The 20,109-nt window shown below is 59.1% G+C and overlaps 3 protein-coding genes and 1 non-coding gene across 5 annotated transcripts in view; 3 read left to right on the top strand and 1 right to left on the bottom strand.

Annotated features, from left to right (window-relative positions):
- Positions 1-17,715, top strand: part of FAU (FAU ubiquitin like and ribosomal protein S30 fusion) — a 581,541-nt gene extending 563,826 nt beyond the window's left edge. The window contains exons 1-5 of one of the 2 annotated variants that reach the window (XM_030970009.1): positions 15,869-15,958; positions 16,984-17,066; positions 17,167-17,311; positions 17,396-17,451; positions 17,556-17,715. In XM_030970009.1, coding sequence (XP_030825869.1) covers positions 16,992-17,066; positions 17,167-17,311; positions 17,396-17,451; positions 17,556-17,681 — 402 coding nt within the window. In that variant the 5' untranslated portion in view covers positions 15,869-15,958; positions 16,984-16,991 and the 3' untranslated portion in view covers positions 17,682-17,715. Of the gene's footprint in view, positions 1-15,868; positions 15,959-16,983; positions 17,067-17,166; positions 17,312-17,395; positions 17,452-17,555 lie in introns of those variants that run through there. The other variant, XM_030970011.1, reaches the window with a different exon arrangement.
- Positions 1,739-13,934, top strand: LOC115916316 (pre-mRNA-processing factor 39-like). The gene is made up of 14 exons (XM_030970024.1): positions 1,739-1,984; positions 2,496-3,016; positions 4,160-4,285; positions 5,712-5,830; positions 6,675-6,842; positions 7,541-7,700; positions 8,232-8,339; positions 9,037-9,201; positions 9,992-10,118; positions 11,337-11,605; positions 12,329-12,513; positions 13,123-13,197; positions 13,573-13,687; positions 13,771-13,934. The coding sequence occupies exons 1-14, from the start codon at positions 1,813-1,815 to the stop codon at positions 13,834-13,836; spliced, it is 2,376 nt and encodes a 791-aa protein (XP_030825884.1). The 5' UTR covers positions 1,739-1,812; the 3' UTR covers positions 13,837-13,934.
- On the bottom strand, positions 13,934-15,881 carry MRPL49 (mitochondrial ribosomal protein L49). Its single transcript, XM_030970005.1, has 5 exons — positions 15,769-15,881; positions 15,134-15,260; positions 14,826-14,947; positions 14,522-14,753; positions 13,934-14,475 (listed from the first exon to the last, which is right to left on the bottom strand). The coding sequence occupies exons 1-4, from the start codon at positions 15,832-15,834 to the stop codon at positions 14,607-14,609; spliced, it is 462 nt and encodes a 153-aa protein (XP_030825865.1). The 5' UTR covers positions 15,835-15,881; the 3' UTR covers positions 13,934-14,475; positions 14,522-14,606.
- A 1,517-nt stretch (positions 17,716-19,232) lies between the features above and the next one.
- LOC115916324 lies at positions 19,233-19,423 on the top strand. The gene has a single exon (XR_004061589.1). It is a non-coding gene; the product is annotated as a U2 spliceosomal RNA (small nuclear RNA).
- Positions 19,424-20,109: the final 686 nt, after the last annotated feature.

Below are 20,109 nucleotides of genomic sequence, written 5' to 3'. Positions count from 1 at the left end.
CAAATCTCCCTCAGGATCCCCCCAAACTGACCGGGACCCCCAAAGTGACCCCAAATCCCCCCAGGACCCCCCACTGACCGGGACCCCCAAAAGTGACCCAGGACCCCCCACTGACCGGGACCCCCAAACTGACCGGGACCCCCCCCAAAACCCTCCAAACTGAGCAGGACCCCCACCAGAACTGACCCAGGACCCCCCAAACTGATCTGAGATCCCCCCCAGGACCCCCCCTCACCTCCCCCTCCCCATTTCCCACCCAAATTCCCGGCTGGAAGCGATTCCCCATCCCCTTGGTGACCCCAGCCCCATTTCCCCAGCCCCTCCCCCCTTTGCCCTCCCTTTTCCCTCTGTTTTTCCTCATTTTTCCTCATTTTTCCTCATTTTTCCCCATTTTCCCCCAATTTTTTTCCCAATTTCCCTCAAATTTTTCCCCAATTTCCCCCCATTTTTCCCTATTTTCCCCAGTTTCCCTCTATTTTTCCTAGGTTTCCTCTTTTTTTTTCCCATTTTTCCCCAATTTCTCCCCATTTTTCCCCATTTCCCCCCAATTCCCCCTCTCCCCGAGCCAGGGTCGGGTCCTTGTGGTCCCCTTGGGAATTTTGGGGTCCCCAGATGGAATTTGGGGGGAAATTCCCCCAATTTTCGCCCCCCTCCACCGGATTTGGGTCCTGCCCATGGGAATTTCGGGATTTTCCCGGGAATTTGGGAATTTTTGGGTCCCTTCCGTGGAATTTCGGGGTTCCCCTGGAATTTTGGGAATTCTGCCCCCCCATTAACAGTATTAACCCTTCCCTCCCCAGCGGGGACACCCCAAACTCCGCCCCCCATCCCAAACTGGTCCGTACTGGTTTGTACTGGTGGGGGTTGCGGTTTCTCGCCGACTTTTGCCCAATTCCGGGCGTTTTTGGCCCAAATCCCGCCGCGGTTCCGGGCCGGCCGCGCCCCCAGTGCCTCTGGAACCCCAAATTCTCAGGGAAAAACCAAAACTCCAAAACCCCGCGGCCGGAATCGACAGAAACGGCGCCTTTTGCACCCAAACGGGGGCTGGGGGGGGGAGTTTTGGGGCAAAAAGGAGCCAAATTGGGATTTTCAGCTTTGAGGCGGATTTTTTTTCTTTTGTCCTTTCATTTTTTCGGGTTTTAGCCCCAGCTTGAGTGGCTTGATGAGGAATTTGGCAATGAGGAAGCGGCGCCGCTTTGGGGAGTTGATTTGAACCCTTCCGTGTTGGTTTTTTTTACCCATTTTGAGCCAAAATCATCGTTTCTTTTGGGTCTGTTTGAGGGGTTTTTGGGTGGATTCCTTCAAACTCGCCTCGTTTTGGGGTGAAGCCACAGGGAGGGGGAGGGATGGTTCCGGGGGGGCGCTGGACCCCCAAAATCGCTCCTTTTCCCCCCGAAGCGGTGGCGGAATTATTTAATTTGTAAATAATGTACAAATTTTTACCAGCTCTGGTGTAAATACAATAAAAATTGCAGTAAAGCTCGGCTCCTCCCGCCCGCCCGGCGGGCGCTCGGCGGCGCCCGCGTCTCTATGATCCTCCCTCAGAGTCTCTATGGTGGCTCAACCATGGAGACACCCGCTTGTACTGGTTTAGAATGGTTTTGCACCCGCCAAAGCTTCTGCGGTTGGTGCGGCGCTCCCCGTACTGGTTTGTACTGCTTTGTACTGGTTTGTACTGGTTTATACTGGTGTTTTCTCCCCTGGGCCTCTCCGGTTTCTCCTTCCTATCTCGATGGTCATGGCGGCGGCAGCGGAAGCCGCTCTGGCCGCTCAGGCCCGTCTCTATGGTTCCCCCGCCGCCGTTACTCCTCTATGGCGGCGGCGCTCCGGGTCCTCCCGCCCGCCAGGGGGCGCCGCCTCCCCGGGGCCGCTCGGTGCCGCCACATCCGGGTCCCGCGCGGCGCGATGGCGGCCGAGGGGCCCGAGGAGGGACCCGGGGGCTCCGCGGGCTCCGGGGAGGCGATGGACGGGGACGGGGACGGCGGTGAGAGCCCGGAGACGGGCGGGGGGCAGGAACCGGGGGGCTCCGGGTGAGGAGGGGGCTGAGGGGCCGCGATGGAGGCGAGGGCTGAGGGGGCTCGGGGGCTATTTGGGGGAATTGGGGCGGCTGAGGGGGATTGGGGTGAGGGAGGGCGAGATGTGAGGGGGCTCGGTGGGGTGTGAGGGGATTTTGGGGGGGACTGAGGGGATTCTGGGGGGACTGAGGGGATTCTGGGGGGACTGAGGGGGATTTGAGGGGACTGAGGGGAATTTTGGAGCTCTGAGGAGATTTCGGGGATATTTGAGGGAATTTTGGGGGTGTTTGAAGGATTTTGGGGCTCTGAGGAAATTTTGGGGGGGCTCTCAGGGGGCTCTGGGGGGAGGGGTCAGGAACCCTTTATATGGAAGGGGGGTCGGGGATGATTCGGGGGGGTCAGACTTGGGGGGCGATGTGGGGGGAGGGGCAGAGCTGTGCCCCCCCTCACTAACCGTGCCCCTCCCCTCATTTCTCCCAGCCTCCCCAGCCGAGCCCCCCCCGCCCGCTCCCCCGGATCCCGATCCCGGTACCGATCCTGGTACCGATCCCGATCCCGGTGCCGGAGCTGATCCTGATCCCGATCGCGGTACCGGAGCTGATCCCGATCCCGGTACCGGAGCTGATCCCGGCGCCGATCCCGGTACCGGAGCTGATCCCGATCCCGGTGCCGGAGCTGATCCTGATCCCGATCGCGGTACCGGAGCTGATCCCGATCCCGGTACCGGAGCTGATCCCGGCGCCGATCCCGGTACCGGAGCTGATCCCGATCCCGGTACCGGAGCTGATCCCGATCCCGATCCCGGTACCGGAGCTGATCCCGGTGCCGGCGCGGCCCCTCCCCCCCCGTCGGCCCCGAACGGCGCCCCGCCCCCCGCGGAGCCGCCCCCGGAGCAGCCGCCGCCGTTCCCCGCCGAGTTCCAGCGGCTCTGGGCGGCGGCCCAGGGCAGCCCCCACGACTTCGGGGCCTGGACCGAGCTGCTGGCCTACGTGGAGCAGGAGGTGAGCCCGGGACCCCAGACCCAAAGCTGACACCCCCAGACCCAAAACAACACCCCTGACCCATTAATGATCCCCTCAGAGCCATAAATGACCCCCTGAGTCATTAATGACCCCCTCAGACCCTTCAGTGACACCCCCAGACCCATTAGTGATCCCCCTTCTTCCCCCAAACCCCCCAATGTCCCCTCTAAAGCCCCCAATTTCCCCCCAAACGCCCCAGTTTCCCCTCTAAACCCCCCAATTTCCCAACCCCCCCCCCCCAAACCCCCCAGTTTCCCCTGTAATCCCCCCCATTTCCCCTCTAAACCCCCAATATCCCCCCCCCTAATTTCCCCTGCAATTTCCCCCCTAACCCCCCATTTCCCCCCCCAAACCCCCCAATTTCCCCTCTAAACCCCCCCAATTTCCCCCCAAACCCCCAGTTTCCCCTCTAATCCCCCCAATTTCCCCTCTAACCCCCCAATATCCCCTCTAAACCCCCCAATTTCCCCCCAAACCCCCCAGTTTCCCCCCAAACCCCCCAGTTTCCCCTCTAACCCCCCAATTTCCCTCTAACCCCCCAATATCCCCTCTAAACCCCCCAATTTCCCCCCCCAAACCCCCCAATTTCCCCTCTAAACCCCCCAATTTCCCCCCCAAACCCCCCAGTTTCCCCTCTAATCCCCCCAATTTCCCCTCTAACCCCCCAATATCCCCTCTAAATCCCCCCAATTTCCCCTCTAAACCCCCCAATTTCCCCCCCAAACCCCCCAGTTTCCCCTGTAATCCCCCCAGTTTCCCCTCTAAACCCCCCAATTTCCCCCCAAACCCCCCAGTTTCCCCCCAAACCCCCCAGTTTCCCCTCTAATCCCCCCAATTTCCCCCCAAACCCCCCAATATCCCTCTAAACCCCCAATTTCCCCCCCAAACCCCCCAATTTCCCCTCTAACCCCCCAATTTCCCCTCTAATCCCCCCAATTTCCCCTCTAACCCCCCAATATCCCCTCTAATCCCTCCAATTTCCCCCCAATTTCCCCCCCAAACCCCCCAATATCCCCTCTAACCCCCCAATTTCCCCCAATTTCCCCCCCAAACCCCCCAATATCCCCTCTAATCCCCCCAATTTCCCCTCTAACCCCCCTTTTCTCCCCCTTTCCCCCCCAGGAGCTGCTGGAGGCCGCCCGCCGCGCCTTCGACGCGTTCTTGCAGCGCTACCCGTACTGCTACGGCTACTGGCGCAAGTACGCCGAGCTGGAGCGGCGCCTGGGCAGCGCCCGCAGCGCCCAGCAGGTGCGGCACCTGCGGGCTTGGAGCCCTCTTTCTTCCTGGGATTTTTGGGGGTTAAAATCCCCTTTTAGCCTGATTTTTTGGGGGTTAAGTCGCACTTTTCCCGGATTTTTTGGGGGTTAAATCCCAGATGCCCCCAGGTGTATCCCAGGTGCCCCCAGGTGTATCTCGGGTATACCCCAGATGCCCCCAGCTGCCCCCAAGTCCCCCCAGGTGACCCCAGGTGCCCCCAGATATATCCCAGGTGTATCCAGGTGTATCTCAGGAGCCCCCAGGTGTGCCCAGGTGCCCTCAGGTGTATCTCAGGTGCCCTCAGGTGTATCTCAGGTGTATCTCAGGTGTATCTCAGGTGTATCCCAGATACCCCCAGGTGAGCTCAGGAGCCCCCAGGTGCCCCCAGGTGTGCCCAGGTGCCCTTAGGTGTATCTCAGGTATATCCCAGATACCCCCAGGTGTGCCCAGGTGACCCCAGGTGCCAGCAGGTGTATCCAGGTGCCCTCAAGTGTATCTCAGGTGTATCTCAGGTGTATCTCAGGAGCCCCCAGGTATATCCAGGTGTGCCCAGGTGCCCCAAGGTGTATCTCAGGTATATCCTAGATGCCCCCAGGTGAGCCCAGGTGCCCCCAGGTGTATCTCAGGTGTATCTCAGGAGCCCCCAGGTGCCCTCAGGTGCCCTCAGGTGTATCCAGGTGCCCTCAAGTGTATCTCAGGTGTATCTCAGGTGTATCTCAGGTGTATCCCAGGTGTATCCCAGGTGTATCTCAGGTGTATCCCAGGTGTATCCCAGGTGTATCCCAGGTGTATCTCAGGTGTATCTCAGGTGTATCTCAGGTGTATCCCAGGTGTATCCCAGGTGTATCCCAGGTGTATCTCAGGTGTATCTCAGGAGCCCCCAGGTGAGCGCAGGTGTATCCAGGTGCCCTCAAGTGTATCTCAGGTGTATCTCAGGTGTATCTCAGGTGTATCTTCGGTGTATCTCAGGAGCCCCCAGGTGCCCACAGGTATATCTCAGGTATATCTCAGGTGTATCTCAGGTGTATCTCAGGTGTATCTCAGGTGTATCTCAGGTGTATCCCAGGTGTATCTCAGGTGTATCCCAGGTGTATCCCGGGTGTATCTCAGGTGTATCTCAGGTGTATCTCAGGTGTATCTCAGGTGTATCCCAGGTGTATTTCAGGTATATCTCAGGTGTATCTCAGGTGTATCTCGGGTGTATCTCGGGTGTATCCCGGGTGTATCCCAGGTGTATCTCAGGTGTATCTCAGGTGTATCCCAGGTGTATTTCAGGTGTATCTCAGGTGTATCTCAGGTGTATCTCAGGTGTATCCCAGGTGTATTTCAGGTGTATCTCAGGTGTATCCCAGGTGTATCTCAGGTGTATCTCGGGTGTATCTCAGGAGCCCCCAGGTGAGCGCAGGTTTTCCCGCAGGTGCTGGAGCGGGGGCTGCAGTCCATCCCGCTGAGCCTGGAGCTGTGGCTGCACTACATCGGCCTGCTGCAGAGCTCGCTGGACCCCGCGCGGCCCGAGAGCGCCCAGCGCGTGCGCGGGTGAGCCAGGGATGGGTACATCCCGGGAACGGCCCTGGGGAATCCCGGGAATGGCCCTGGGGAATCCGGGAATGGCCCTGGGGAATCCTGGGAATATCCGCTGGGAAAATCCTGGGAATGTCCCTGGGGAATCCTGGGAATGTCCACTGGGAAAATCCTGAGAAATCCTGGGAATGTCCACTGGGAAAATCCTGGGAAATCCTGGGAATGTCCCTGGGGAATCCTGGGAATGTCCCCAGGGAAAATCCTGGGAATGTCCCTGAGAAATCCTGGGAATGTCCACTGGGAAAATCCTGGGAAACCCTGGGAATGGCCCTGGGGAATCCTGGGAATATCCGCTGGGAAAATCCTGGGGAATCCTGGGAATGTCCCTGGGGAATCCTGGGAATGGCCCCAGGGAAAATCCTGGGAATGTCCCTGAGAAATTCTGGGAAATCCTGGGAATGGTCCTGGGGAATCCTGGGAATGTCCCCCGGGAATCCTGGGAATATCCGCTGGGAAAATCCTGGGAAATCCTGGGAATGGTCCTGGGAGTAACCCTGGGAAATCCTGGGGATGTCCCTGAGAATGGTCCTGGGACCGTCCCCCGGGAATGGCCTGAGAAATCCTGGGAATGGCTTGGGAACGGTCCTGGGAATGTCCCCCCCACCCTCTTTTCCCAGTCATCCCCCCGTTTTCCTGGGATTCTCCCGCCCTTTTCCTGGGAGTTTTCCCCCTTTTTTCCTGGGATTCTCCTCCCACCTTTTCCCAGGATTCTCCCTCCCTTTTCCTGGGATTCTTCCCTCCCTTTTCCCAGGATTTCCCCCTTTTCCCGGTAACCCGTGTGACCCCGGGGGTCCCTCAGGGCGTTCGAGGCGGCGCTGGCGGCGGCAGGGATGGATTTCCGCTCGGACAAACTCTGGGAATCCTACGTGGAGTGGGAGCGGGAGCGCGGCGACCTGCGGGCGGTCACGGCCATCTACGACCGCCTGCTGTCCATGCCCACGCAGCTCTACAGCCACCACTGGGAGAGGTGGGAACACCGGGAATTCCCTGGGGAAACACCGGGAAAACACCGGGAATTCCCTGGGGAAACACCGGGAATTCCGTGGGGAAACAGTGGGGAAACACCGGGAATTCCCTGGGGAAACACTGGGAATTCCCTGGGGAAACACCGGGAATTCCCTGGGGAAACACCGGGAAAACACCGGGAATTCCCTGGGGAAACACTGGGAATTCCCTGGGGAAACACCGGGAATTCCCTGGGGAAACACTGGGGAAAACACCGGGAATTCCTTGGGAAAACACCGGGAATTCCCTGGGGAAACAGAGGGGAAAACACCGGGAAAACACCGGGAATTCCCTGGGGAAAGAGCAGGGAAGGAGCGGGGAAGATTTGGATGGGAATTCCCCAATTCCAGGTGTGAATTCCCCAATTTTAGGTGAGAATTCCCCGATTTTGATTGGGAATTCCCTGGTTTTGGGTGTAAATTCCCTGATTCCTGGTTTGAATTCCCCAGTTTTGATCGGGAGTTCCCCGATTCCCATTGGGAATTCCCCATTTTTGGGTGCGAATTCCCTGTTTTTGGGTGCAAATTCCCCGTTTTTGGGTGTGAATTCCCCATTTTTGGGTGCGAATTCCCCGTTTTTGGGTGCGAGTTCCCCGTTTTTGGGTGCGAATTCCCCGATTCCGGGTGCGAATTCCCCGATTCCCGTCGGGAATTCCCGCAGGTTCAAGGAGCACGTGCTGCAGCACCCGCCCGGTGCCATCCTGTCCCCCGAGGAGCTGCTCTGGCTCCGCTCCAAGCTCGGCCCCGGCCCCGAGCCCGCGGAGCCGCCCCAGGGCCCGGGGCAGGAGGAGGAGCCGCCCGGGGCCCCGCCCGAGCCTCAGGTAACGCCCGGAAACCGGGAATTCGGCTTTGGGAACGGGACAGCTAAATCGGGAATCCGCTTGGGACAGTGCCCAAAAACGGGAATTCGCTTTGGGACGGACAGTGCCCGGAACAGTCCGAAAACGGGAATTCCGCTTTGGGAACCGGGACAGTACCAAAAACCCGGGAATTCCGCTTTGAGAACTGGAATAGTGCCCAAAACGGGAATTCCGCTTTGGGAACCGGGACAGTGCCCAAAAACCGGGAATTCCGCTTTGGGAACCGGGACAGTCCTGAAAAAACGGGAATTCCGCTTTGGGAACCGGAATAGTGCCCAAAAACCGGGAATTCCACTTTTTCCAAGGCTTTTGGGGAGGGGTTAAAAAGCGGGATCTTCCCCAAAAAAATATCCCAAAAATGAATTTTAGTGGATTTATTTATCGTTATTTGGGTTTATTTACTGTTTTATTTTGTTGTTGCTCCTTTCAAATTAATGACTGATAATAAGTGGCTGCATTTATTATTTGTTATTTGTTATTTAATCTTTCCAGGAGGATCTGGACCAAGAGAAGATCCGGGAGCTCGTGATCTCCATGAGGCAGCAAATTTATGCCCAGAACGAAGCCGAAGTCAGCAAACGCTGGAACTTCGAGGATGGGGTGGGTGCAGGGGGGGTTGGCATCCTCTGGAATCCCCCAAATCCCTGGAAATCCTCCAAATCTCCAGAACTTCCCCCAAAAATCCCGCCCCGAACCCCTGAAATCCCCCAAATTGCCCTGAAATCTCAGGCAGATCGAGTGGTGAAACTTCCCCACAAAGCCCAAATCTCCCCCTGGATTCCTCCTGGGACTTGCCCCGGAGTTTCCCCCATAAAATCCCCTCAAATCCCCCCCAAATCCCTCAGAAATCCCCCAAATCTCCCCAAAATGCCCCCAAATCTCCCCCAGATCCTCCCTAAATCCCTCCAACCCCCCCAAAATCCCCCCAATCTGGGCAGATCAAGCGTCCCTATTTCCATGTGAAGCCCAAATCCCCCTGAAATGCCCTAAATCCCCCAAATCCTCCCCTAATCCTCCCCAAATCCCCTTGAAATCCCCCTGAAATCTCCCAAATCCCCCTGGAACCCCCCAAAATCCCCCAAACCCCCCTGAAATCCCCTAAATCTCCCCGAAAATCTCCCAAATCCTCTCTCCCGGGCAGATCAAGCGTCCCTATTTCCACAAGAAGCCCAAACTCCACCCCCCAAATCTCCCTAAAATCCCCCAAATCCCCCTGAAATCCCCTGCCAAACCCCCCAAAATCCCCCAAATCCCCCTGAAATCCCCCCAAATTCCCCCAACCCCCTGTCCCGGGCAGATCAAGCGTCCCTATTTCCACGTGAAGCCCCTGGAGCGGGCGCAGCTGCGGAACTGGCGCGAGTACCTGGACTTCGAGGTGGCCGCGGGCTCGCACGAGCGCAGCATCGTCCTCTTCGAGCGCTGCCTCATCGCCTGCGCCCTCTACGAGGAGTTCTGGGTCAAGGTGGGCACAAATGCGCCCTGGCCCCAGAAATTCACAGCGCTCCTGGCCCCAAAATCCCCGCTTCTCACCCCAAAGTCCCCGCCGTTTGAAAAGTAACGCTGGTTTTTACTCCAATTCCCTTTTCTCCCCAAAATCTCCAGTTCTCACCCCAAAGTCCTTGCTGTTTGAAATATAATTTCCCCATTTTCCCCCCTTTATTCCCCTATTATTCCCCCCATTAATTCCCCATTTTCCCTCATTATTTTCTCCATTATTCCCGCATTATCCCTCCATTATTCCCCCATTATTTTCTCCATTATTCCCCCATTATTTCCTGCATTATTCTCCCATTATTCCCCCATTTCCCCCGTTATTTTCCTCCGTTATTCCCCAATTTTCCCCCCATTATTCCCCTGTTATTCCGTTATTATTCACCCATTATTTCTCCCATTATTTCTCCCATTATCCCTCCATTATTCCCCCGTTTTTTCCCCATTTTCTCCTGTTATTCCCCCCATTATCCCCCCATTTTCCCCCCATTAATTCCCTGTTTTCCCCCATTATTTCCCCCATTATTCCCCCATTATTTCCTGCGTTATTCTCCCATTATTCCCGTTATTCCCTCATTATTGCCCCCTTGTTTTCCCCCATTTTCCCCTGGTTTTCCCCCATTTTCCCCTGTTATTCCCTCCATTGTCCCCCCGTTTTTCCCCCGTTAATCCCCCCATTTTCCCCCGTTAATCCCCCCATTTCCCCCCATTTCCCCCCCATTTCCCCCATTTCCCCCGTTAATCCCCCGTTCTGCCCGCAGTACACGCGGTACCTGGAGTCACGCACGGTGCCGGGCGCCCGCAGCGTTTTCCAGCGCGCCTGCGGCTTCCACCTGCCCCGCAAGCCCAACATCCACCTGCTCTGGGCCGCCTTCGAGGAGAAACAAGGTCAGGGCACAGCCAGAGCCCAAATCCGGGGAGCCCCAAAATCTGGGACCGAGCTGGGGGTCATCGGCACCGGGGGCTTGGTCCCCAACGCTCCGAGTTGGGCTCGGGCTCAAATTTCACCCCAAAGCGACTCAGGGACCCCTAAAACCAACGTGGGAGCCTCCAAACTGCCCTAAAAGCATCCTGAGCACCCCATAACCCTCCCTGGGCACCCCAATAACCCTCCAAGGACAGCCCTGACCTCTTTTTGTCCCATTTTTACTCAAGTTTCCCAGGCAATGGTGATGAGTCGCGGCACATCCAGCGCAGTTTTGAGGCGGCCATGCCAGGACTGTGACCCCAATAACACCATTTTCCCTATTCCCAGAACCCCAATAACACCATTTGTCCCATTCCCAGAACCCCAATAACCCCATTTTCCCTATTCCCAGAACCTCAATAACCCCATTTTTCCCTTTTTTACCCCATTTTTTCCCCATTTCCAGTCAATGTTGATGAGGCCCGGCACATCCTGCGCAGTTTCGAGGCTGCGGTGCCCAGGTTGGGAACCCTCTATGGCACCCCACAGCTGCTCTAAGGACCCCAATAACCCCATTTTTACCCCAATTTTACCCATTTTTACCCCATTTTTACCCATTTCCCCCTGTTTTTACCCCATTTTTCAGGGAATGTGGATGAGGCCCGGCGCATCCTGCGCAGTTTCAAGGCCGCTGTCCCAGGCCTGGCCATGGTGCGGCTGCGCAGGGTCAGCCTGGAGTGCATGACCCCAGTAACCCCAATAACCGAATTTCCCCCATTTTTACCCAATTTCCCCCATTTTCACCCAATTTTCCCCATTTTTACCCCATTTCCCAGGCAATGTGGATGAGGCCCGGCGCATCCTGCGCAGTTTTGAAGCCGCGGTGCCCGGCCTGGCCATGGTGCGGCTGCGCAGGGTCAGCCTGGAGTGCATAACCCCAATAACCCCATTTTCACCCAATTTCCCCCATTTTTACCCATTTCCCCCCATTTTTACCCATTTCCCCCTGTTTTTACCCCATTTCCCAGGCAATGTGGACGAGGCCCGGCGCATCCTGCGCAGTTTCGAGGCCGCGGTGCCCGGCCTGGCCATGGTGCGGCTGCGCAGGGTCAGCCTGGAGCGTGTGACCCCAATAACCCCAATAACCCCATTTTCACCCATTTTTACCCATTTCCCCCCAATTTTACCCCATTTTTCAGGCAATGTGGATGAGGCCCGGCGCATCCTGCGCAGTTTTGAAGCAGCAGTCCCAGGCCTGGCCATGGTGCGGCTGCGCAGGGTCAGCCTGGAGCGCCGGCACGGGCGCGTGGCCGAGGCCGAGGCGCTGCTGCTCGAGGCCATGCGAGCCAACGAGGGGCTGCCCCTGGGCTCCTTCTACGCCGTCAAGCTGGCCCGGCAGGTGTGCAAGGTGCAGAAGAACCTGGGCAGGGCGCGCAAGGTGCTCGTGGAGGCGCTCGAGAAGGACCCGGTGAGAGCGGGGGGGCTGCGATTCCATTTATTTAAAAACCATAGAAAAATAATCCAATTCTGTTATTGCTGGTCAGGGATGCTGGGATTGAGAGGAAAATGGGGAATTTGGCTGCCTGGAAATGCTGGAAGGGAGTCAGATTATCCAAGGACCCCCCAAACCCGCTTTAACCCCACCAAAGCCCCTCTGGTCTCCCCCAAACCCCCCAAATCTCATTTAAGACCCCCCAAACCCCCTTTAGTCCCCCTCAAATCCCCTCCAGACCCCCTCCAGTCCCCCCAAAACCCCTTCAGTCTCCCCCAAACCCCCTCTAAGACCCCCCAAACCCCCTCTAGTCCTCTCCAAACCCTCCCAAATCCCCTCTAGCCCCCCCAAACCCTACCAGCCCCCCTCCAGCCCCTCCAAACCCCGTCTAAGACCCCCCAAAACCCCTCTAGTCCCCCTCAAACCCCCTCCAGACCCTCTCTAGTTCCCCCCAAACCCCCTCGAAGACCCCCCAAATCCCCTTTAGTCCCCCTCAAATCGCCCCCAGACCCCCTCCAGTGCCCCCAAAGCGCCTTCAGTCTCACCCCAACCCCCTCTAGTCTTCTCCAGCACCCCCAAAGCCCCTCTAAGACTCCCCAAAGCCCCTCCATTCCCACCCAAACCCCCTCTAAGACCCTCCAAAGCCCCCCAGACCCCCTCCAGCCCCCCTGACCGCCGGCTGTGCCCGCGGTGGGGCAGGAGAACGCGCGGCTCCACGCCAACCTGCTGGAGATGGAGTTTGGGGCGGACGTGGGGCAGAACGAGGGCAACACCATGAGCTGCTTCGAGCGCGCCCTGCGCAGCCCCCTGCCCGACGAGGCCAAGCTGCTCTTCTCGCAGCGCCGCGTCAAGTTCCTCGAGGACTTCGGCTCCAGCATCCACAGGTGGGGCACACGGGGCTGGGGGAGGTCCTGGGGCAGGGAAATGGGGCTGGGGGAGACCTGTGGGACCCTGAAATGGGGCTGGGGGAGACCTGTGGGGCAGGGAAATGGGGGATCCCTGTGGGACCCTGAAATGGGGCTGGGGGAGACCTGTGGGACCCTGAAATGGGGCTGGGGGAGACCTGTGGGAGATGGGGCTGAGTGGGACCCTGAAATGGGCTGGGAAATGGGGCTGGGGGAGCCCCTTGGGACAGGGAAATGGGGCTGGGGGATCTCTGTGGGAACCTGGGATGGGGCTGGGTGGGACCCTGAAATGGGACAGGGAAATGGGGCTGGGGGATCTTTGTGGGACAGAGAAATGGGGCTGGGGGCTCTGCATGGAATCCCCAAATGGGTCTGGGGGCTCCCAGCTCCTCCCCAGCCTGCTGAAGATAAAAACATCCTGGGGGGACATGAAAAGAGGGCCAGGGGGCTCCCCCTGGGACCCCAGAATGGGTCTGGGGGCTCCCCCCTGAGCGCTGCCCCCTCCCCAGCCTGCTCAAGGACAGAACAGCCTGGGGGGACCCCAAAAAGGGTCTGGGGGCTCCCCCCTGAGCGCTGCCCCCTCCCCAGCCTGCTCAAGGCCTACGATGAGCACCAGAAGATCCTGAAGGCGCACGCGGCCCGGAAACGGGCGCCCGAGAACGGGTGAGACCCCGGGACCCCCAAATCAGCCCCAAATCAGCCCCAAATGTCCCCAAAATTGGCCCCAAATCAGCCCCAAATCAGCCCTAAATCAGCCCCAAAATGGCCTCAAAATCGGCCCCAAATCAGCCCCAAAATTGACCTCTAAAATCGGCTCCAAATCAGCCCCAAAATGGCCCCAAACTGGCCCAAAATCAGCCCCAAATTTTCCCCACAAATTTTCTCCCGCATTCCCCCACATCTTCTCCTTTTCTCCCCCAAATTTTCCCCCAATTTTCCCCTTTTCCCCCCAAATTTCCCCCCCCCCCCCACATTTCCCCCTAAATTTTCCCCTTTTTCCCCCAATTTTCCCCCAATTTTCCCCTTTCTCCCCCCCAGCTCAGAAGAACCCGACGACAAACGGCTCCGTCCCGACGACCCCTCGGGGCCCCTGGGACCCCACAACGTTTCAGGAGGGGGAGACCCCAACCCCTCCTACAGCTACTGGTACCAGGTGGGGCATTTTGGGGCTTTTTGGGGAGGGGCTCTGGGGGTCTCCAGGGCTGATCCCCCTCCCCTTTTTCCGCCCATCTCCAGCAGGGCTACGGCACCTACGGCTACCAGAGCCCCTGGGGCTACGGCCACTACTACGGGCAGAGCTGAGGAGGGGGCTCGGCCCCCCCCCACCCCCACCCTGTACAGACTGTGGGACCCCTCCCCCAAAATTTGGGGGGGGGGGGCGTTGTAAATAAAGAGGCTGTGAGGAGTTACCCAAGGAGTTTATTCCATTTGTGGGGTGGGGGGGGGGATTCTTCCATTTCTGGGGGCTCCCAGCAGATTTTGGGGTGGCCCAGGGTGGATTTTGGGGCCCTCTCAGTGAATTTTAAAGGATTTTGGGGTGGCCCAGGTGGATTTCAGGATCCCAAGACAGATTTTGGGGTGCTCCAGAGGGATTTGGGGCTGTCCACAGCAGATCCCAGGCAGATTTTGGGGTATCCCAAGGTGGATTTTGGGGTGGCCCAGGTGGATTTCAGGATCCCAGCACAGATTCTGAGGTACCCCAACAGATTTTGGGGTTCGGGGCTGTCCACAGCAGATTCCAGGAAGATTTTGGGGTGTTCCAGGTGGATCTGAAGGTGCCCCAAGTGGATTTTGGGGTTCCCCAAACAGATTTTGGGGTGCTCCAGGTGGATCTGGAGCTGCCCAGCTGGATTTGGAGGTGTTCCAGTGGATCTGGAGGTGCCCCAAACAGATTTTGGGGTGTTCCAAACAGATTTTCAGGTGCTTAGGTGCGTCTCCACACTTCGGTAGGGTGCTGCCCTGCCCAGGGTCCTTCAGGCCTCCCCCCGCAGATCCCTCGCAGACTTCGGGGTCCCCCTTGCCGATCTGGGGTCCCCTGGCAGATCTGGGGTCCCCTGGCCCCCTGGGGGTCTCTAGAAGCCCCTCTGGAGCAGCCAGAGCCGCACCTGCGGCCCCCAGTGCCCCCTGAGCCGCAGCGTCCCCGTCACCTCGTTCACCTGCGCCGCCACCCGGGGCGCGCCCAGGGAGCCCAGGAACGCCCTCAGGTCCCGCTCCAGCGCCTGGGGGGGCACGGGGGGGGTCAGCAGGAGCCCCCCGAGCCCCCCGGAGCCCCCCCGGAGCCCCCCGCTCACCCAGATGTCGCCGTGGATGCGGCGCAGCTCCGTCAGGCGCCGGCCCTGCCGCAGCCCCGCGTACACGGGCGGGTTGTGCAGGCGGGAGCGCCGAACCAGGTAGGGCAGATCCGGGGGGGGGTCTGCGCAATTAGCACCCCCAAGGGGTAATTAGCACCCCCAAGGGGTAATTAAACATCTCCCACAAAGTCCTGAAGCTCCCGCAGAGTCTCAGAACAAGTAACTCGTTAATTAGCCCCATTAATCCCCATGTTGGGGTCAATCATCATCCCCCCCCAGGTTCATGACCCCCCCCGGGGGTGGCTGACCTGCGGGGGGGCTCCAGCCGGACGGGGTGGGGTATTTGGGGTGCGGGGGGTCGGGGATGCGGCTGGGGGGCAGCAGCCGCTCCACGAACCCGAACTCGGCCGTCGACTCCTCGTAGCAGGGAGGGGTCTGTGGGGACCCCAAAAAAATCCCAAAAATCCCTCAGAGACCCGCCCAGATCCCCAAAAATTCCCTCAGAGATCCCCCAGATTCCCCATTAATTCACGCCTAAACTCCCCAAATTTCCTCCCCCCTCTTTACAGGAACCCCCAAAATCCCCCCCAGTTCCCCCCTCTCTTTTTAGGAACCCCCCAAAATCCCTCAGAGACCCTCCCAGCTCCCCCATTAATTCACCCTCAAAATCCCCCAAGTTCCCCCCTCCCTTTTACAAGAACCCCCCAAAATCTCCCCTCTCCAGGTCCCCTCAATTTCTGCTCCCCAAACCCGCCCATTCCCTCCGGTCCCCCCCCAGTTTTCCCTCCCTAAACCCCAAATCCCCTCAGGGATCCCCTAAACCCCCCTCAAACCCCCCACTCCAATTCCCCCCTCACGCCCCAAATTCCCCCCTCACACCCTTTCCCCCTTTACCTGAGTCCCCCAAAAGAACCCCTCACACCCCAAAGCCCCTTCTCGGTACCTGCACCCCCCTGACCCCCCGGCCCAGCGCCCGCAGCCTCCGGCCCAGCGCCGCCATCGCCGCCATCTTGGCTCCTCCTTCTCCTCCTCCTTCCCGCCCTCACAACGTCATCACGCACACGCACGTACGTGCGCGTGACGTCACCGCGCTCTCTCCGCGCCGCGCTCCGAGCCCTGAGGGAGCCGCTGAGGTGGGACCGGGCCCGGGGGCTCGGAACGGGAATTTGGGGCGGATTTGAGGGGTCTGGGGGTACAGAGGGGTCGGGGAGAGGGTAAGGGAGGGGCGGGGAGGTTTTTGGGGGGCTCTGAGGGGGTTTGAGGTGAGGGGAGCGTTGTGGAGGGGCTCAGGAGGGTATTGGGGGGGCGGGAGGGGTTCAGGGAAGGTTTGGGGCGGATTCTGAGGGGGTTTGATATGGGGGGGCGCTCTGGAGGGGTTTAGGGGGGTGTTTTGTGGGGTTGGGCTCTATTGAGGGGTCTGGGGGTGGTGTTGGAGGGGCTGGGGAGGTTTTTGGGGGGCTCTGGGGGGGTTCAGGTGAGGGAGAGGTCTGAAGGGTTATTGGGGGGCCCGGAGGGGCTGCAGGAGCCGCTGGGGAGGCTCTGGAGGGGTTTTGGGGGGATTCTGAGGGGCTGGGAAGGTTTGGGGTGATGGGGAATATGGGGGGGCCCTTGAGGGGCTCGTTGGGGGCAGCTCAGAGGGTGGGGGGCACCCAAGGGTGCTGCCAGCGGACCCCCAGTGTCCCCCCCCGGCACTGCCCTTTGTCCCCACGGCCCCAGGCCAGGTGACAAAGTCCTGTGGGCGGGAGAGGGGGAGGAAAACGCCCCCAAAACTGCCACGATCCCACCCGAACCAGCCAGAAACACCCAAAACCAGCCATGATACCACCAAAAAGAGCTAGAAACACCCCGAAACAAATCCACAACTCCCCCAAAACACCCCAAAACAGCCATTATCCCACCCAAACCAGCCAGAAACACACCCACAGCCCCCAAAACAGCCACAACATATTAAAAATGCCACAATCCCACCCAAAACAGCTCCAGCCCCCCAATAACCCCCCATCACCCCCAAAACACCACCCAACTCCCCAAAAATCAGCCCCAAACCACCCCTCCCTCACCTCTCCCCCTTTCCTGGGGTTCCAGGGGAGATTCCAGGGGGTTCCCCCCATTTTTGGGCTGTGGGGACCCCCGTCTAACCCCCCAAATCCCCCCCCAGCCCCCACCATGCAGCTCTTCATCCGCGGCCAGACCCTCCTCACCCTCGAGCTCTCCGGCTCCGAGACCCTCGCCCAGATCAAGGTGAGATCCCCCAAATTCGGGCTGGCCCCCTCCCCAATCCCTCCCCCTCCCAGATTTTGGGGTGCTGACCCCCCCACCCCGGTTTGTGCCCCTCCCCCAGGAGAGGGTGGCCGAGCTTTCGGGGATCCCCCCCGAGGACCAAGTGCTGCTCCACGCCGGGACCCCCCTGGACGATGAGGCCGCGCTGGGGCAGAGCCCCCTCCCCGAATTCACCACCCTGGACCTCTCCACGCGCCTGCTGGGCGGTAATTACAGGGGGGCCGCTAATTATCGGGCTGTTCATTAACAAAACAACCCCCCCAACACCTCGATTTCCTTCCTGCCCCCAGGGAAGGTGCACGGCTCCCTCGCCCGCGCCGGCAAAGTGAGGGGCCAGACCCCCAAGGTGAGCTCTGAGGGGGCTCCCCCCGGCTTTGGGGACCCCCGCGGGGTTTGGGGACCCTGGCAGGGTTTTGGGGACACCCCCCCGACCCCCCGGTTTTCCATCAGGTGGCCAAGCAGGAGAAGAAGAAGAAGAAGACGGGGCGGGCCAAGCGGCGCATGCAGTACAACCGGCGCTTCGTCAACGTGGTGCCCACCTTCGGCAAGAAGAAGGGACCCAACGCCAACTCCTGAGCACAATAAAGGAATTTGCGCCCAATTCTCGCCATTTTGGGACTTCCTGAGCTTTTTTCACTTTTTTGGGGTTGGTTTTGCGCTGTTATATGGGAGATTTTGAGGAGTTTAAAGGGGTTTACGGGTCAAAGTGGCTTCTAGGGGGGTCGTGCGGGTTGGTGAGCACATGGCGGCGTGATTAATAGGCGGTGATTAGAGAGAGGAGCTTAATGAGCGTTAATTTTGGGGGCTGCTCATGAGAGGATGCTGTGTGCAGAAGAGTTTTCTATGGGAGCGGCGGAAACAGCCGAGTGCTGCCGGGAACACCCGAGCGGAGGGGCGGGACGGAGGGAGCCGAGCGGTGCCGGAAATACCCGAGTGATTCCGAATATGAGGGGACCGGGGGAGCCGAGCGGTGCCGGAAATACCCGAGTGATTCCGAATATGAGGGGACCGGGGGAGCCGAGCGGTGCCGGAAATACCCGAGTGATTCCGAATATGAGGGGACCGGGGGAGCCGAGCGGTGCCGGAAATACCCGAGCGCAGGGGCAGGGCGGAGGGAGCCGAGCGGTGCCGGAAATACCCGAGTGATTCCGAATGTGAGGGGGCGTGGGAAAAAGCGGTGACGGGAACACCCCCGGGTGCCTCCTGTCCCCCCAAAATCCCCCCTGGGAGGGAACGAGGGACCCCAAAACTTCCCCAATTTCTCTAAACCGGATCCCCCCCCAGCCCCAGAGCCGCTAGGCGAGGAAAAGAGGCGGGGAAAATCCGTCCTGAGATATGAATATGCAAATATCGGAGTGTTATTATGCTAATAAACGAGTGATTCGAAACCCTCCGTCTGAGAGGCGGGGTTATGCAAAACAGACACGAACAGCAAACGAAAGGCATGCTGGGATCATTTTTATGGGGACAATTTCGGGGTTTTTGGGGTCAGATCATGCGGGACGCGGGAGGAAAGTGCGGGATGAGCGGGGGAAAGAGGCCGGGAGCGGGATGTGAAGGGTGCGAGCGCAGCGCAGGGGTTTTTGGGGTTTTTTTCGGTTGGTCCCTGATCTCCCCTCCTTCCCCGGCTCCTTGTGGGGAAAGGTGGGACCCCAATGGGGACAATGGCGGGGGCGGGGCAGAGCGAATGCAAATGAGCGGGCGTATAATTAACATACCAACATGGAGAGGCGGGGCTTGTGCGACAAGAGGCGGGGTTATGCTAATCAACAATGGCGTAAGAATGGGCGGGGCCATACAAATAAAGAAACACAGTTGGCCAATCGCGTTGCGAGGCAAGGCGATGGGCGGGGCTATGAAAAGAGCGGAAGGCTGCTGTTTGCATGAATGGGTGGGATTATGCAGATTGTTTGAGCCAACACGCGCGAAAGGCACGATGGGATCATCTTCGGGGCAGAATTTCGGGATTTTGGGGTCGGATCGTGCGGGACGCGGGAGGAAAGTGCGGGATGGGATGGAGAGAATATTCCAGAAGGGTTCGGGAGCGGTCGGAGCGTGGCGCGGGGGTGGCCGTGAGGTGCGGGCGGGCCGGGCGGGGCCGGGCGCGGCGCTGGGGGGTTTGCCGGTATCGCTTCTCGGCCTTTTGGCTAAGATCAAGTGTAGTATCTGTTCTTATCAGTTTAATATCTGATACGTCCTCGATGAGAGGACTTTATATTAAACGGATTTTTGGGCTCGGGAGTTGGACCCGGAGCTTGCTCCCTCCGCTCCGCGCATCGTCCCGGTATTGCAGTGCCTCCGGGAACGGTGCACCCCCACTGGGGACCTTTCAGTGGTGAAAAATAGACTCGAATTTATGGACACGTTCCACTGTTTTATCGCAATTCCGGTTTTGATTTTGGGCATTTGTGTATCAAAATGGCCCCGAAGATTTCCTTGAGGGGTCTGAGCTCGCCGCCCTCGCGTCCCCTCACAGCGCGCCGCAAAATGGCGGCGCCTTCCCTGCGCCGATTTCTGAGGTTCAATTCTGTCATTTCCCCGCTTCCCGCGTTAAATTGGGAGTTTTATGTGGGTAATAATAAATATTCACAAGTTAAAACCCTGTAAAAGGAGATTTGAATGGTTTTATTGAATGAATCCGTGAGGGGAGGTAGGAACAGCAAGGGAGGGCTACGCGAATTTCCTGAGGGGAAGGCGGCCCAGTCTCCGCCTCCGCGCTTCTTCCGCGCCCGCTCCCAATTTCAAAGTAAACAAATCTCATTTATTTTCTGCATTTTACACATTTTTAGCCCTTTTTCCCCTCCCTCCCCACCAGCGCGCAGCGCGCACTCCCCCCTTCATCCACCGAAACAAAATGGCGGCGGCGCGGCGGGCGGGAAAGTGCGCGTGAGGCGAGCGCCCCCCCTTCGCCCCCATCCGCCAATCGGAGCGCGGCTTTTCGCCGTCGCCGGGCAGAACAGCGCGGCCGGGGCCAATCAGAAAATCCGAGCGGCTGGCGCGGGCC

This window comes from Camarhynchus parvulus, unplaced genomic scaffold, assembly GCF_901933205.1.
Source record: "Camarhynchus parvulus unplaced genomic scaffold, STF_HiC, whole genome shotgun sequence".
NCBI classification, from domain to species: Eukaryota; Metazoa; Chordata; class Aves; order Passeriformes; family Thraupidae; genus Camarhynchus; species Camarhynchus parvulus.
The sequence above is the reverse complement of the archived record's forward strand: the minus strand, read 5'-3'. Positions and strand labels throughout refer to the sequence as shown.